The sequence below is a fragment of the Pteronotus mesoamericanus genome, unplaced genomic scaffold (assembly GCF_021234165.1).
Source record: "Pteronotus mesoamericanus isolate MK-2021 breed Mesoamerican mustached bat unplaced genomic scaffold, CSHL_Meso_final scaffold_125, whole genome shotgun sequence".
NCBI lineage: Eukaryota > Metazoa > Chordata > Mammalia > Chiroptera > Mormoopidae > Pteronotus > Pteronotus mesoamericanus.
The window spans coordinates 987,194-1,000,674 of NW_026555304.1; the positions used below are offsets into that span (position 1 = coordinate 987,194).

Below are 13,481 nucleotides of genomic sequence, written 5' to 3' on the forward strand. Positions count from 1 at the left end.
CGTTGCTCCCAGCGGGTTGCTCTGGGCCTGCCGCAGCGTGTAGCGGAACGGCAGGCGCTAGGACCGCGGGGCGCGCGGCCGGCACGGCGCTACCTTAAACCCAGCTCCGGCTGATGCTGCGCCACTCAGCGCGCCGGCGGGGTTGCGCAGGACTAGCGCTCCGCCAGTAACCAGGCTAGAGCCCGCGCGGCAACACCTGTTCGCGGCTGCAGGGCGCACGCGATCTCCGGACGCCGCTCCATTGCTTGCTGCTGGCCGCCCGCAGTGAACCAATGGACCTCCACCGAGCTGCCGCACGATTCCGGATCCCAGCTTTGGACGCCTAAAGTTTTCTTCTTTTTTTATTATATTATTATTGATTTTTTTTGGGGAGGGGAAAGCAGGAGGGGAGAGTCGTCTCCGCCTTCAACGTGAGATTCCTCCCCCCCCCGCCCCCGCTCTGGAAGGATTCCTGCTGATGTCTGCAGAGTCGGTTAGAGTAAAAACGGCGCATGCCTTCCCCGGAGTCAGGACCCATGGATTCTGACGTAGCCCGTGTATCTTAAAAATCCTGTAATAACGCCTAGGCATTGAAAGTTGCTATGGTCATTCCGATCTGGAACCAAATGGAGAAACTACGGATTTTTCCGGTTTGACGGCCGGCTGGGATGCAGACCTTCCTGCTTGCTAGGAGCCGGGATCTACCCGTAGAGATACATAGATATGTTTATCAGTATGTCAGTGTGTGAGTATACAGTGCTGGTTTCTTAGGCTATTAGTGGTTTGACCTTGAACCTGTGCCAGTGAAACGGCAGATTACTTTTATTTATGCATTTCATGGATTGAAGAAAAGAACGTTCCCCCCTCTTTCTCTCTCTGCAACCTCAGTAAGGGAGGGAGTTGGATATACCTCGCCTAAGATCTCCCGGGTTGGCACCATCATTATTGTTTATCTCTGTGCTCCAACAGCCCAGCCTTCTGATGGCTCCCTTAGGTGAAGTTGGGAACTATTTCGGTGTGCAGGATGGCGTACCGTTTGGGAATGTGCCCGTGTTGCCGGTGGAGAGCCCGGTCTTGCTAAGTGACCACCTGGGTCAGTCCGAAGCAGGGGGGCTTCCGCGGGGACCGGCAGTCACGGACTTGGATCATTTAAAGGGGATTCTCAGGCGGAGGCAGCTCTACTGCAGGACTGGATTTCACTTGGAAATCTTCCCCAATGGTACTATCCAGGGAACCAGGAAAGACCACAGCCGATTCGGTAGGTGTACCATTAACACTATCGTGTCCGTGCCTTGACACGTCGGGATTATAACTACCAAGAAATGGTTGGCCGGGCGGGGTGCGGGAAGGCTCTCTCCCTCTTTCTGCCCTTGTCTTGCCAGATTAAAAAAAAAAAAAAGAAAAGCATCCGGAACTGCAGGTCTCCGCCGCTGGCTGGCACTGATGCAAGTCTAAATTGAAAGGTTTTCTTTCTTTCTTTTCTTTTCTTTCTTTCTTTCTTTCTTTCTTTCTTTCTTTCTTTCTTTCTTTCTTTCTTTCTTTCTTTCTTTCTTTCTTTCTTTCTTTCTTTCTTTTCTTTTCTAAAAGAAGGGATGGTTTATAAATATCACGCAAGTCCCTCGTTCTTTTGCATCAGGTGCTTGGAAAGATCGGGTTTAGGAAGGTTTTTTTTTTTTTTTTTTTTGACCAATTCCAGGAGTTTAAAGCTTTAATCATTAACTACTGAGAACTTAAAAATGCATTTTCCTGAGAGCATGGGTTTTTATAATCTGGTGCCCCAATGAAGTTTTTGTTCTTTCCCCCTTTCCTCAAACAAGTATCCTGCTTGAATTGTAAATGATTCATATTGATTCCCAACGTGAGGGTCTGCACCACTTGGGCGAGGCTTGCTGATAGAGTTTTCAGTGGGGAGAAGGACTGAAATCACATATGAGACTTGGGAAGGGGCAGGAAGCTCATTGGGGGTGCTTGTCCTTCCAGCCATCAAGTTACCACCCACGCTCTGCAATTTTTCATAGTGTGCAGCCTGCGTGGGGTTCCAGGGTAGCTCTGTGGTGTGTGTGCTCGTGAAAAGCTGAGTGGTAATTCTAAAAAAGCATTCAGTTCCGAGGATTTCACTCCCCCAGGAGGGTACTTGTGACTCAGCATGGAGGAGGCTGCAGACCAGGGGGCTCGTGACTGTCCCCGTTCATGCCTGCACACCCGTGCCCGCTGGGCCACTCTGAGCCCAACATTCAGCACAGTCCAGGTTGGAAACTCTGGGTTTTCACCCTTCCTTACACAAAAAATAAAAATAAAAAAGAAAGAAAAAGCACTAGTTTGGGCAACCAGACTGTTGGAAGGAGTTAACTTTTGAGTGGACCCACCTGACAACACTTAAAGTGGGTCGTAAAAAACAAAGTCCTGCGGTGATTTTCTCCCTCTAGCTTTCATGCCAGATGTTGACCACAATCTAAACTATCTGTTTTAGGTTCGGGGGCTGCCAGAAGGCAGGCAGGATTCAGGCCTGGGTTGGGATGGCCCCGCATTTTCTCCCTTTGCTCCCTGCCCTCCCCTGCTCCGAGGCTCAGCCCAGTGCTGAACCAGCTAGTGCAAATATTCCTGGTTGTCTTTTTTTTTTTTTTTTTTTTTTAAAGTAACTTTTGGCTTTGCAATCATTCGGTTGAGTTCCCCCTGCCGCCCAACACACAGACAATTGGACAGCTCTGGTAGTTTGCACAGCAAAGACTAAACTTTGCAAGTGCTGTCCTGGGGCCGCTCCAGGGGCTGCCACCGTGTCCAGCGTTTGCTCCAGGGACAAGGTCTATGGGCGCTGTGGGTGGGACAGCTGGAGTGTCAGGGTCGCACCGCCTGCCCTAAGTTGGGCAACGCCTGTGGGGACAAGCTGCGGAGGAGGGGGGCGGATACCTTCCGGCGCCCCGCGGGGGAGCAGGTCCTCTAGCTCTCCGGGAGCAGGTGCCGGCTCCACAACCCAGTCTTTTGGCGCTTTCAGCGGTCGCCCGGCCAGTTCCGCGCGGTCTTAAAGAGCTCCATGTTCGGCACCCTCTCCCCGGCTGGTGCGCCGTGTGGTGCTGCTGAGGGGACTCAGGACTCTTGTCAATGGGCCACAGGCGATGGCTTGTATGGCCAAATTTTGGGAACCAGGTTTTTGCCCAAGTTGAACCCCTTCCATTCTTTGTGTGTGTGGGTCCACGGGACTGACAGCTGCCCCTCGGCTGTGCAGTAGTTTTCAGTGTGGGAACCACTGGAGGCACGCACACCTCAGCAGGAGACTCGGTAGTGGTGACTGAGGATAATCGGCTGGAGATCAGAGCCTGACTTCCCATGTCCCAGCCCAGATCCTTCTTTCTCTTTCTGAAGCGCACAGTCGGGGTTCAGAGAGTCGCTGGGATCTGTGGCACCCGGGGCTCTGCCGAGGGAAAGAGTGGACCAGGGGACAAAGGCTTGCGGATGTGGGCCAAACGGTGGCGAGCTATTGTTAACCCCTTCCAGGAGTCCAACCTAACGGTGGTGGCCCCCTGCCCAGGGCCCGCTTTCCAGCTCCGGGGAGCCCAGGGCACCAAGGGGTGCACCCAGCAGGGCAGGGCAGGGCAGGGCAGGGCAAGGCAGGGCTGGCCGGTTACATTGTGTGAACTGGCTGAACCTGGTCTTTGAAATACCCCCGGAACCGAGGTGCAGAACGACTGAACTCCGCATGGAGATTATGGGATGTGCTGTTGGGACCCCCCACACTCTAAGCTTTTTATTATTATTTCACTGCAGTCACTTTTAGGGTAGGACATTTGCTGCACATAGTCGAACCATTAGAAATCCAGTAACTGCCACTGGGAGAGGAGGATGCAAGGGAAAGTGGGGACCACGAGGCTGGGGAGGACCCGAGAAGTGCATTCTGGGGTCAGCAGACAAGGACGGCTGGTACAGTGGCTGAATAAAGACCTTAAAACAACAACAAAAACTAGACCTTGTCACCCTCCCCCTTGCACCTCCGCCCCCCCCCCCCCCCCCCCCCCCAATCTGGGAGTTTGGAGAAAGGTGTTGCAGCCAAGGAAGTGACATCTCTACTGTTTCGGCTTGCTGGGCACTGTTAGCCGGGTTGGCAGGGAGGGCAGGGAACAGAGACCACGGCTGGTGGGGCTTAGGGAGGCTGGAGGGTTGGCAAGCACTGGCGGGCGGGCTAAGGGCGCTCCTGGTGCTCAGCGGTGCGGCTCTCCGTGGCTTGGATGAAGCTGAGTGGGTGGCTGTGCGCAGTGGGGGTAGGGAAGAAGGGTTATTTAAATCTTTCATCCGGTTGCAGTGAGACCAGCCCCCGGGGTGACAGCAGTGCGGCGGTCACCCGCTGCTACCCGCTGTGGCAAGGTCCCAATATTAGCAACCTCTGCAGCGTGTTGCCTCCTGCACTTGCTGCGCAGCCCCACCTGGAGGAGTCCGGTGTCATTAAGACCCAGCACTGGCAAAGAGCGGAGATTGCGGCAGTGCGTCTCACCTGGCACCTGGCACCCTCACTTCTGTGCTCCTTCCACCGACTCCCTTCTGGAGACAATGTTCTTACGCTCAGTTTCTCCTCCTAGTCCCTAGAAAAGAGTAGCTGTGGGGCAGGGGTGGGCTGGTTTACACTTCCATGTAGGAGGTGCATCTTCTACCTGGAATGAACGAACCGGCAGGAGCAAATGTCCAGGAAAACGACTGCCTCCCCTCCAGCAGCAGCAGTGGAGGAGACTTGGTGGGGGAGGGGAACTTACCTTCGCCCTAGCAGAATCTATTCAGGGGGGACCTTGAGTAGCCCTGTGTTTTCCTTTGGGGGACGTTGGCGTGGAGATAAGGAATTGGGAATTGTGTCCTGGGGTACGGGCTGGGGGAGGCAGACGTTTCATTTCCTATCTGTTTTCTCTTTAAAACACTTGCTAGGCGGACAAAAGCACAACATAAATTGAGACGATGGTCGTATAGAAGAATAAAAAAGTGTGTTGGGCCTGATCCTCTATTTTACTTTCACAGGGAAGGAAGCCTGAGCTGTTGACCCTGGCCTTGGTGGACAGATGGCCTGCTTTTCTGGCTGTGCCTTGTGGCTGGCATGGTGGCCCTGCAAGGACCCCAGATGAGCATCTGAACTGGGGCTGCACTTCAAAGGGGCCAGATGTCAGGTGGAAGTTGTACAAGAGGGGAGAAACACAGTAGCATGATTTAAAAAAAAGAAGAGGTTAAAGCAATCTTATTTCTAGGGTTTTGCACTTTAAAAAGTTTGTTCTGTGTATCTGTCTTTTCAGCACCGCACTAAGGTAAAGACTGCCTATTGAAGGAGCTGTTTCAGGATTGGTTCAGATTCTTGAAAAATGGTGGGGTTATAACTACTATTCAGGTAGTCATTTCTTAAGTAACTTTGAGATTTGCTCAAGTTGCTGCCCACTGGACTTTCTAGGATCAGGCCCTGAGATGACTGACTGGGAAGCAGTGGTGTGGGGTTGCTGGCTGAGCAGGAAACTCTGTAGTGTGTGTGTGTGTGTGTGTGTGTGTGTGTGTGTGTGTGTGTATTGGGGGGGAGGGCAGGGGGCAGAGGGAAGGTAATCTATTTTCGAAAGCCTAATGTTATGCATCTCTCAGCAATCTGCATACATTCTTGTCCTCTAAAGAATGCAGCTCTGTTAAGTGTTGGGAGCTTTTAGGCTAGAAGGCTGTTTAACGTGGGCCAGAGTGGAGCAGCCTTTGCCCACCCTTCCCCTTCCCAGGGCTGACCTTGTTATGAGTAAAGATGAAGGTCTGGGGTGGTCTTTTCCTGAAGTGGTCACAGGAATTGATCTGGCCTCTTGTGTACCAGGGATGACCTTGGACAGCATAAGACCCTCTGGAGCACAGTGAGTTCATCCTCACTGGGAATTGTTGGCTACTGTGAAAGGGAATTGCCAAATAACACTAGGCATGGACCCTGTGTTTCCCATGTACCTCTATCTGTACCCATTACTTGAGGATGTCTAGGCTGTGTCTGCCTAAGAGGAGAGAGAGGCCACCGTGATACACATGTGAGGGTAACAGTTTTAATTATAGGCACAATTCCACCATTCCCTCCCTTCCTTCTTTTCTTCCTTGCTCTTTCCTTCTTTTCCTCCTCTCCCATTGATCATTAAGCATTTAAATGTTTCTGCACTGAAACCTTCTCTTGAGCTTCCTCTGTGTTGCATGCTCATATAAACAGATAAGAGAGGAAGTAGGCCATACTCAAATGAATAGAGTTGGACGCATATGCTTAGCTCTGGCTCAGGTCAAGAGACAGGTGAGTTGACCTGGTTGAGGTTATAGAGGTCACTGGGAACAAGATGGTACGATGAATGGTAAGTATTCCAGCCTGGCCTGGTTCTCTCTCTCTCTCTCTCTCTCTCTCTCTCTCTCTCTCTCTCTGTGTGTGTGTGTGTGTGTGTGTGTGTGTGTGTGGTGACTTGCCAGGTTACTAGGTCTTTCTGACCTGGGAGCGTGGCCATGACTCAAACTTTTGGGTATTCTGCTTGGTCTCAGCTCACTGAGATGGCCTCATGAAAAGCTGAGCTATCCTTTTCTAAAATAATCCTCACCCGAAGATAAGAGAGAGAGAGAGAGAGAGAGAGAGAGAGAGAGAGAGAGAGAGAGAGAGAGAGACATCAACTGGTTGCTTTCTGTATGTGCTCTGTCGGGATCAAACCCACAACCTTTTGGTGTACCAGATGACGCTTCCATCAACTGAGCCGAGCCACCTGGCCAGGGCTGGGCTATTTTTCTGAGGTCTTCATTTTTCAACGAGCTGCATAAATATGGATGGTGTCTGAGGTGATGAAATCTTTTCCACCTGAGGTCACTAGATACATAGTTCCTTTTCAAATGTGAGCCCCTCGGAGGCTTGTCCCAGGAACTATTTCTTTTAGGAAACCCCTCTGACTCTACTTCCCAAGCCCATCTTTGGACACTGACTGTGCCCTAATCTGTTCCCTCTCACTGCATTCACCATATTGCTATTATATTCATCTGTTTATTTGTCCTTTCTCCTGATAGATGGGGAGGGCTTTGAGGTTATAGGGCCTAGATTATATCTTATTCATCCCTATATACTCAACAAATGGCCTGATGCTTGGCTTACAATAGTCACTCACAATTTGTAGATTGAATAAGTCAATGCAATGAATTACAGCTGTCTTGATGTGAGAAAAGAAACAAGATAGATATCCTCATACTTTCATTTCTAAAGTATATAATAGTAATTTCAGAACTTAAATTCTATAACAGAAGAAGATATGTGCTATGTGCACATAAATGATTTTGGTAAATAGTCCACACACACAAGATATGTCTACCTTCCCAAGGTCTGTGTGAGGAGGGAATGCAGTCCTAGTGACTTGCCTGTCCTCATTTCCTCTGCGGCTTCTAGTACTGCCTGTGGGATCTGTGGACTCTGACCTTGGCAACATCTTCTAGTCACTAGTCAGGGATAACTATATACAAATGGTACAAAAGTCATGGATTTGTGGGGAAAAAAAAGGTGGACCGATGATAAGATGGGTATAATAAATGAGAGATAGACTTTGGAGTCTGGTTACTTTGGGGCAAGTTATTTAATACCATTAAACCTCAGTGTCCCCATTTGTAAACTGAAGATTAAAATATTGTAATGACTCAGGTTAGGATTATTCTGAGGATTGAATGAAAGAAGACATCTCATTGGCACAGATTAAATTCTCAAGTGCTCTAGGTATTAAATTGTCATCCCTTTGTTATTTATCTTGATGTTCTGCATACCAGCCAGTCATATGGATTTGTGAGGTTACATATACCCTATTTCTTCTTGGGCCTGATGGTCACCGTTGGCAAATATTTATTATTAGTTTCCAGAGCTGCCTCCTGTCTAGGCAAAGAAGAAAGGTCACCATATATCCTCATAGAAGATGCAAGTAATTTTCAGTCTTATGATTAAACCTTTTCCTGTTGACATGTTTTACATAATTGGTCAGACCTCCAAACGGGCACATTGTTTCCTGTCTCTCATTATATGATGACAATTGGACATTATTGAATTCCTGACACTAAATTCTAGATAAATGTGACCTATATTGTGCTGTGTTTTCAGGTAGCTAAGATGAGATTCACACATATGTGACTCCTAATAGTAATTAAGTACCAAAATTGTAATTATTTTCAACCCTAAAAGTTAGAAATAATACAATAAAACAGACTGATTGCATCAATAGGGGCAAAATGAGTTTCATGGAAATACTGCATTGTTTATCTTTCTGTTTGCTTTGTGAGGTAGGAAAGACTATAAATAAACTTGCTTACTTTTGGTGTATCCTCCGTTATAAAGTCACGGAGTATCAGATCCAAAATGTAATTTGTAATTTGCCTTTCTACTTTTTCACATAGTGTTTCACATTCTATAAAAATAGTTTTTCACCTCCTTTTCTTCCTTCTCATTCTCCATTAATTGTAATGTGTTGTTTACACCCTGTGATGCCTTTTCTCTGTTAATGATTTTTATGAGAAGCATTTAGTTCCTTACATGTCTTCCTTTTAGTGTATCGATGTACCATAATTTACTTATCCAGTCCCCTATGGATAAATGTTTGGTTTATATCCAATCTTTGGTTGTTAAAAACAATGCTGGAATGAATATTCCTGTATGCACCTATTGGGGCTTTGTGTGATTATCTTAGGTAGCATTACTAGAGGGAGAATTACTAACTGAAAAAGAACAAAATTGTTATAGATATTATCAAATTGCCTTCCCAAGACAACAGTATAGGAGAGTCTACTTCTCCTACCCATTGATGATATCTCAGTGGTTTTAGTATTTGTCAGTCTCATAGATAAGCAACCTCACTGAGTTTTATTTTGCATTTCTCATATTATAAATAATGTCATATCTTTTTATATGCTGAAAGGCATTTTAAAATTTCACTTCTTGTGACCTTTTTCTTCATATCCTTTCCTCATTTCTATTAGGTTATTAATATTTTTCTGGTTGGTGTGTAAAACTCCACATATTAAGGCATTAGCTCTGTTTTTTATATGTGCTGTGTATAGATTTGAGTTTCTTTCAGATCTGTTGGATGTTGTAGTACTAGAGTGAGCTTTAAAATAATTTGAACTCTGCATAAAAAGAATACTTACAGCAAGCTTTATCTTTTATTATCCATGTACCATGCTCAGATTAATACTAGGTGAATTTACATAATAAATCTGCTTATCTTAGTTTAAAATTTACTTACTGAGTACCATGTCACATCATGGTAAAAATCCTATTAAATGAACAATCTAATTTGTATAGTATGCTTATAGCAGTAATACATGCAGTTCCTAAGTCTAACCTATTCATTTCCCATTTAACTAGAATTAATTTATGGCCCACTATACTGTGTATTGTTATCAGGACACAAGTTAGATTGTGTTGCTGTGTTTCGAAAGTTCTAGGTGTTTTTTGCTGTAACTTGAATATTTATAATTAGAAATTCATGTAGTTTTCCCTAATGTTAGTGATGCAACTTTGAAATAAAATTGTAATTTAAAAAAAATAGTTTTTCAGGTTCAGATAGATATTCTGTGTATTGCAAACACAAGATATTTGTTACATTTTGTGCATATAAAATCATTAGGAATGCCCCTTTATAAGAAATGTCTCTCGTCTTTCACATTGCCTTGGAACCCTTTATTATATTTATGTAGTTCATGTATTTTGTTTTTAAATTAAATTTCTTGGGGCAACAATGGTTAATAACTTTATATGGGTTTCAGGTGCACAATTCTATAACACACCATCTGTATACTGTACTGTGTGCTCCCACCCAAAGTCTAGTCTTCTTCTGTCACTATGTATTTGTCATGTCTTCTTTTCATTGTAGCACTGTCTGTTTTGTAAGAGTTGAAAAATTAACTGTTTAAAAAATCCATGGAAGTGCTTTTTTATTAGTTACATGAGACTAACTATAGGTCAATGTTACTTTTAGTTTTTTTCTAAGTTCTAAAATGTAAATACATTTTTCAATATTTGAAGATTTAAAAAATCTCAATATTTAGTGTACATTAATGCAAGGTCTTTGCAAAGTCTAGCACTTTATGACACAATTGAGAAAATGGCTAAGCATTAGTAATGTTAGCATTGTCCCAAGTATCCGGTTGGGTAATCATGTTAAAACAACAATATAGTTAGAGAAATTGGAGCTGCTGTTGTATGGCCATAAAATTCTGGATTTATGCCAGCTTAGGTATTTTTATTCTTAGTGAGGTAAGTAAGTAGAAAGAAGGAAATATACAAAGATCATTATGTTAATTTGTTGTTGGGATATAGTATTCCATGACTATCTCAAATCAGGAGTATTTGTGGAACCAGCATTTTTTACAGAATATTGTATTTTTTAATTACTTAATGATCACTATGAGGTTTAGATAACTACAGCAAAAATAAATACTTTGTTTAGGCAGAAATATTTGGGATGTGTATATGCTATTTTAGTGTTGCAGATGGAGCTCAATATACAGTAGAGAGCTGGATAACTTTCTGCATAAGCCAATCAAGTTAGCACCTCATATTCAATGTGAGGGACATAAGACTCTTCTCTGAATAGAATGTTTTTCTGATCTATGCCCATACACAAATGCTTAATTTCACATTTGTCAACTGTAAGTAAAACTGTAGTTTTTCTCTTCAATTATATTCTTTTAGATTAATTAGAATATGTACACTGGTTTATGTCATATCACTTCTCAGCACGTGTATGTGAATACTAGCTTTTATTTTTAAAATGTTATGCATTATGTTGATAAGTATTTTTGTATCATTATTATAAAAATTATTTTAGGCAGTGTTTTTTTAATCCTCAAGGATATTGCAAGAGAGAGAAAGGAGGGGGGGGAGAGAGAGAAAGATTGAGAGAGATTGCGCCCTGACCAGGGACTGAACCCCACAAGCTTTTGGTATATAGGATGACACTCCAACCAACCAAGCCACTTGGCCAGGGCTAGGCAGTGATTTTAAGGAAAGACACTTCCTCAAGGAGTGTGAGATAATCCCAGCTGGGAGCTAGGCTCAGTCCTCTTCGAAACTACTAGTGACACCGAGACCCCAAAATGCTCTGTGCTCTGACTTGTACTTTGTCTTCTGACCTTTGTCTTATAGGCATTCTGGAATTTATCAGTATAGCCGTGGGCCTTGTCAGCATTCGAGGTGTGGACAGTGGACTCTACCTTGGCATGAATGAGAAGGGGGAGCTGTACGGATCAGTAAGTACTGTGAGAGACTTCACAACCTTTATGTTTCATGTTGGCTTAAATGTACTTTCTCTAGGTAGTTATAGCCTACATAAAACCCAGTCTGTTGGGAAGAAGAGTATGAGCTTTTACTTTTAAGGCAAATCATTTCATTTTTATTAATAAATATCAGCCCTGGATCTTCACTAGAGCAAGGTTTCTAAGAAAATGCTTTATTCATATGTCAAACTATTTTTATTATCAAATACATAAAAAAATTCTGTGTGAAAAATCTCATCTTCTTGTATTGAATGGGAGTTATTTTTGAAATGAGTTAAAATTATCTTCTCCCAAACTTTGCTGATCATTGTTTAAAACTAAAAATAGACCGTGCAGGGCTTTCTCTGAGCTACATGAGATTTTCATTACAGAGACAGAAGGGAAATGGAAGTTATTGTCAGATTTTCTTATATTGGAATAGGAATATAAATATAATTGTTTGCAAGTATCAAGTTCCTTTTTTTCTTCCCTCCTCATTTCTAACGGTCATGAGCTGCTTGCAGGAAGCAGTGAAGTATTTTGGTACCTACCAGGTGCCAGGCACTGTTCTAGGTTCTCAGGAACATCAGTGGATGAGACAGAGTCCCTGCTTCTGCTTTAAGAAGAAATACTGACTTTACATCTTTGTGTCTTTTTACTGATGCTGGCACAGTTTCTAAAACACATTGCATAGCATGCAGTGGGCATTTAAAACATTTTTGCCAAGTATATGAGTATGAATAATAGATTATTAGTCACTAACATGATTTTCAAGGGAAAGCTTGTAATGACATCAACCTTTAATTTTTCATTTCCATTAGGATAACATGGGAATTTAGTCCATATTCTCCGCTATATGAGAACTTGGATTAGAATCTCCAAAAAGTTGAAGAATAAAAGAGGCTCAGGATGAAATTTTGGAGTTCTCTGTCAACAGGAATGAAGGGCATATGCATATACAATCCGGAGAAATTTTCTATAGGCAGCTCCTTTCCTATCCACATTGTGTGTGTGTGTGTGTGTGTGTGTGTGTGTGTGTGTGTGTGTGTGTGTGTGTGTGTGTGTGTGTACAGGGGTTGGAAATAGTATCAAACTTTCACTCAAAGACTCCAGATGACAGTAAATTATGATCTATTTCATTTGAATACAGCACACACCATTTTTAATGACACAAGGATGGTTTTCCTGCCTTGGTGATATTTGACTCAGGATTGGTTGATTTTGTTAGAAAATTAAGTTATTTTAAAAAGTACTTCCTTGAGAGAATAGATTATTTTAAAATATGTTTTTAAGTCCAGGATTGAGTTTAGCTTTTAAATACAGTTCTTGGTTTTGATAAAGCTATTTATGTCCTAAATTATTTTTGTTAACATTTTAAGTACAAATATACAAGATATAAGGAAGCTTTTCAATTTTTAAATATAAAGTGATATTCTCCTTTCATGCTCCACCTCAATTTCTTTCACCTTTAAGCATATAATGTGGATTTAAGTCAGGCAAAGTTGAACTCAATAAAATGCTTTTTGTGTGTAGGACATAATCTGACCTCCACTGGGTGGCAGAGACTATGGTTTATCATAATAATGTACAAACTTTTGAAATCATATATCACTACCAAAAATGTTTTTGATGGATTTCAACAATGCATATTAAATTATTTTGAAATTGCATATAGTTCATAGGTGTTAGCTTATAAATATATTAAGGTAAACATTTTTCAAGAATGCAATGACTGGGTCAACACAAAAGGAGGCTGGACTATTTATCCTCCTGCTCTGGGAACCACCTTGGTTACTTCTCCAGGTACTTACCCCTTAGAAAGATAACCTATTTTTCAGATGAGAAGGCCCTGTGACCATGTGACTGCATGACCGTATGACCATGTGACAGCCCCTGTGGTTTTCTGGTTGACAGGGATCAAATGGAACTTTGTGTTCAGCACAGGGGCCTCATATTAGTAGTCAGGGCTCAGCCTCATCTCTTCTTCTGGATTCTTTCAGTGGCCACCTTACCCATCTCTCCTCTCACCCAGCTGACCAGAATTCTGCCTGTGTGGTTCTATCTGTAGCACAGGCTGGGGACAGAGTGAGGGCTTGGGCCCTCAGTGAATACCAGTGACAGAAGTACCTGAAAAGGTGGCCAGGGACAGAAAGTTGGAGAATCCCATTGTGGCAGGTTTTCTGTGATTCCCACCAGCTTTGTAGAGAGATTTTTAAGCCCATGGAGGGTGGGGCTAGGAGTGGACTTCTCACCTCCACTGCCTGACA

The 13,481-nt window shown here is 43.7% G+C and overlaps 1 protein-coding gene across 1 annotated transcript in view; it reads left to right on the plus strand.

Annotated features, from left to right (window-relative positions):
• Window positions 1-814: 814 nt before the first annotated feature.
• FGF9 (fibroblast growth factor 9) overlaps window positions 815-13,481 on the plus strand; it is a 58,715-nt gene continuing 46,048 nt past the window's right edge. Inside the window, exons 1-2 of the mRNA XM_054587992.1 lie at window positions 815-1,237; window positions 11,105-11,208. Coding sequence (XP_054443967.1) covers window positions 961-1,237; window positions 11,105-11,208 — 381 coding nt within the window. The 5' untranslated portion in view covers window positions 815-960. The remainder of the gene's footprint in view (window positions 1,238-11,104; window positions 11,209-13,481) is intronic.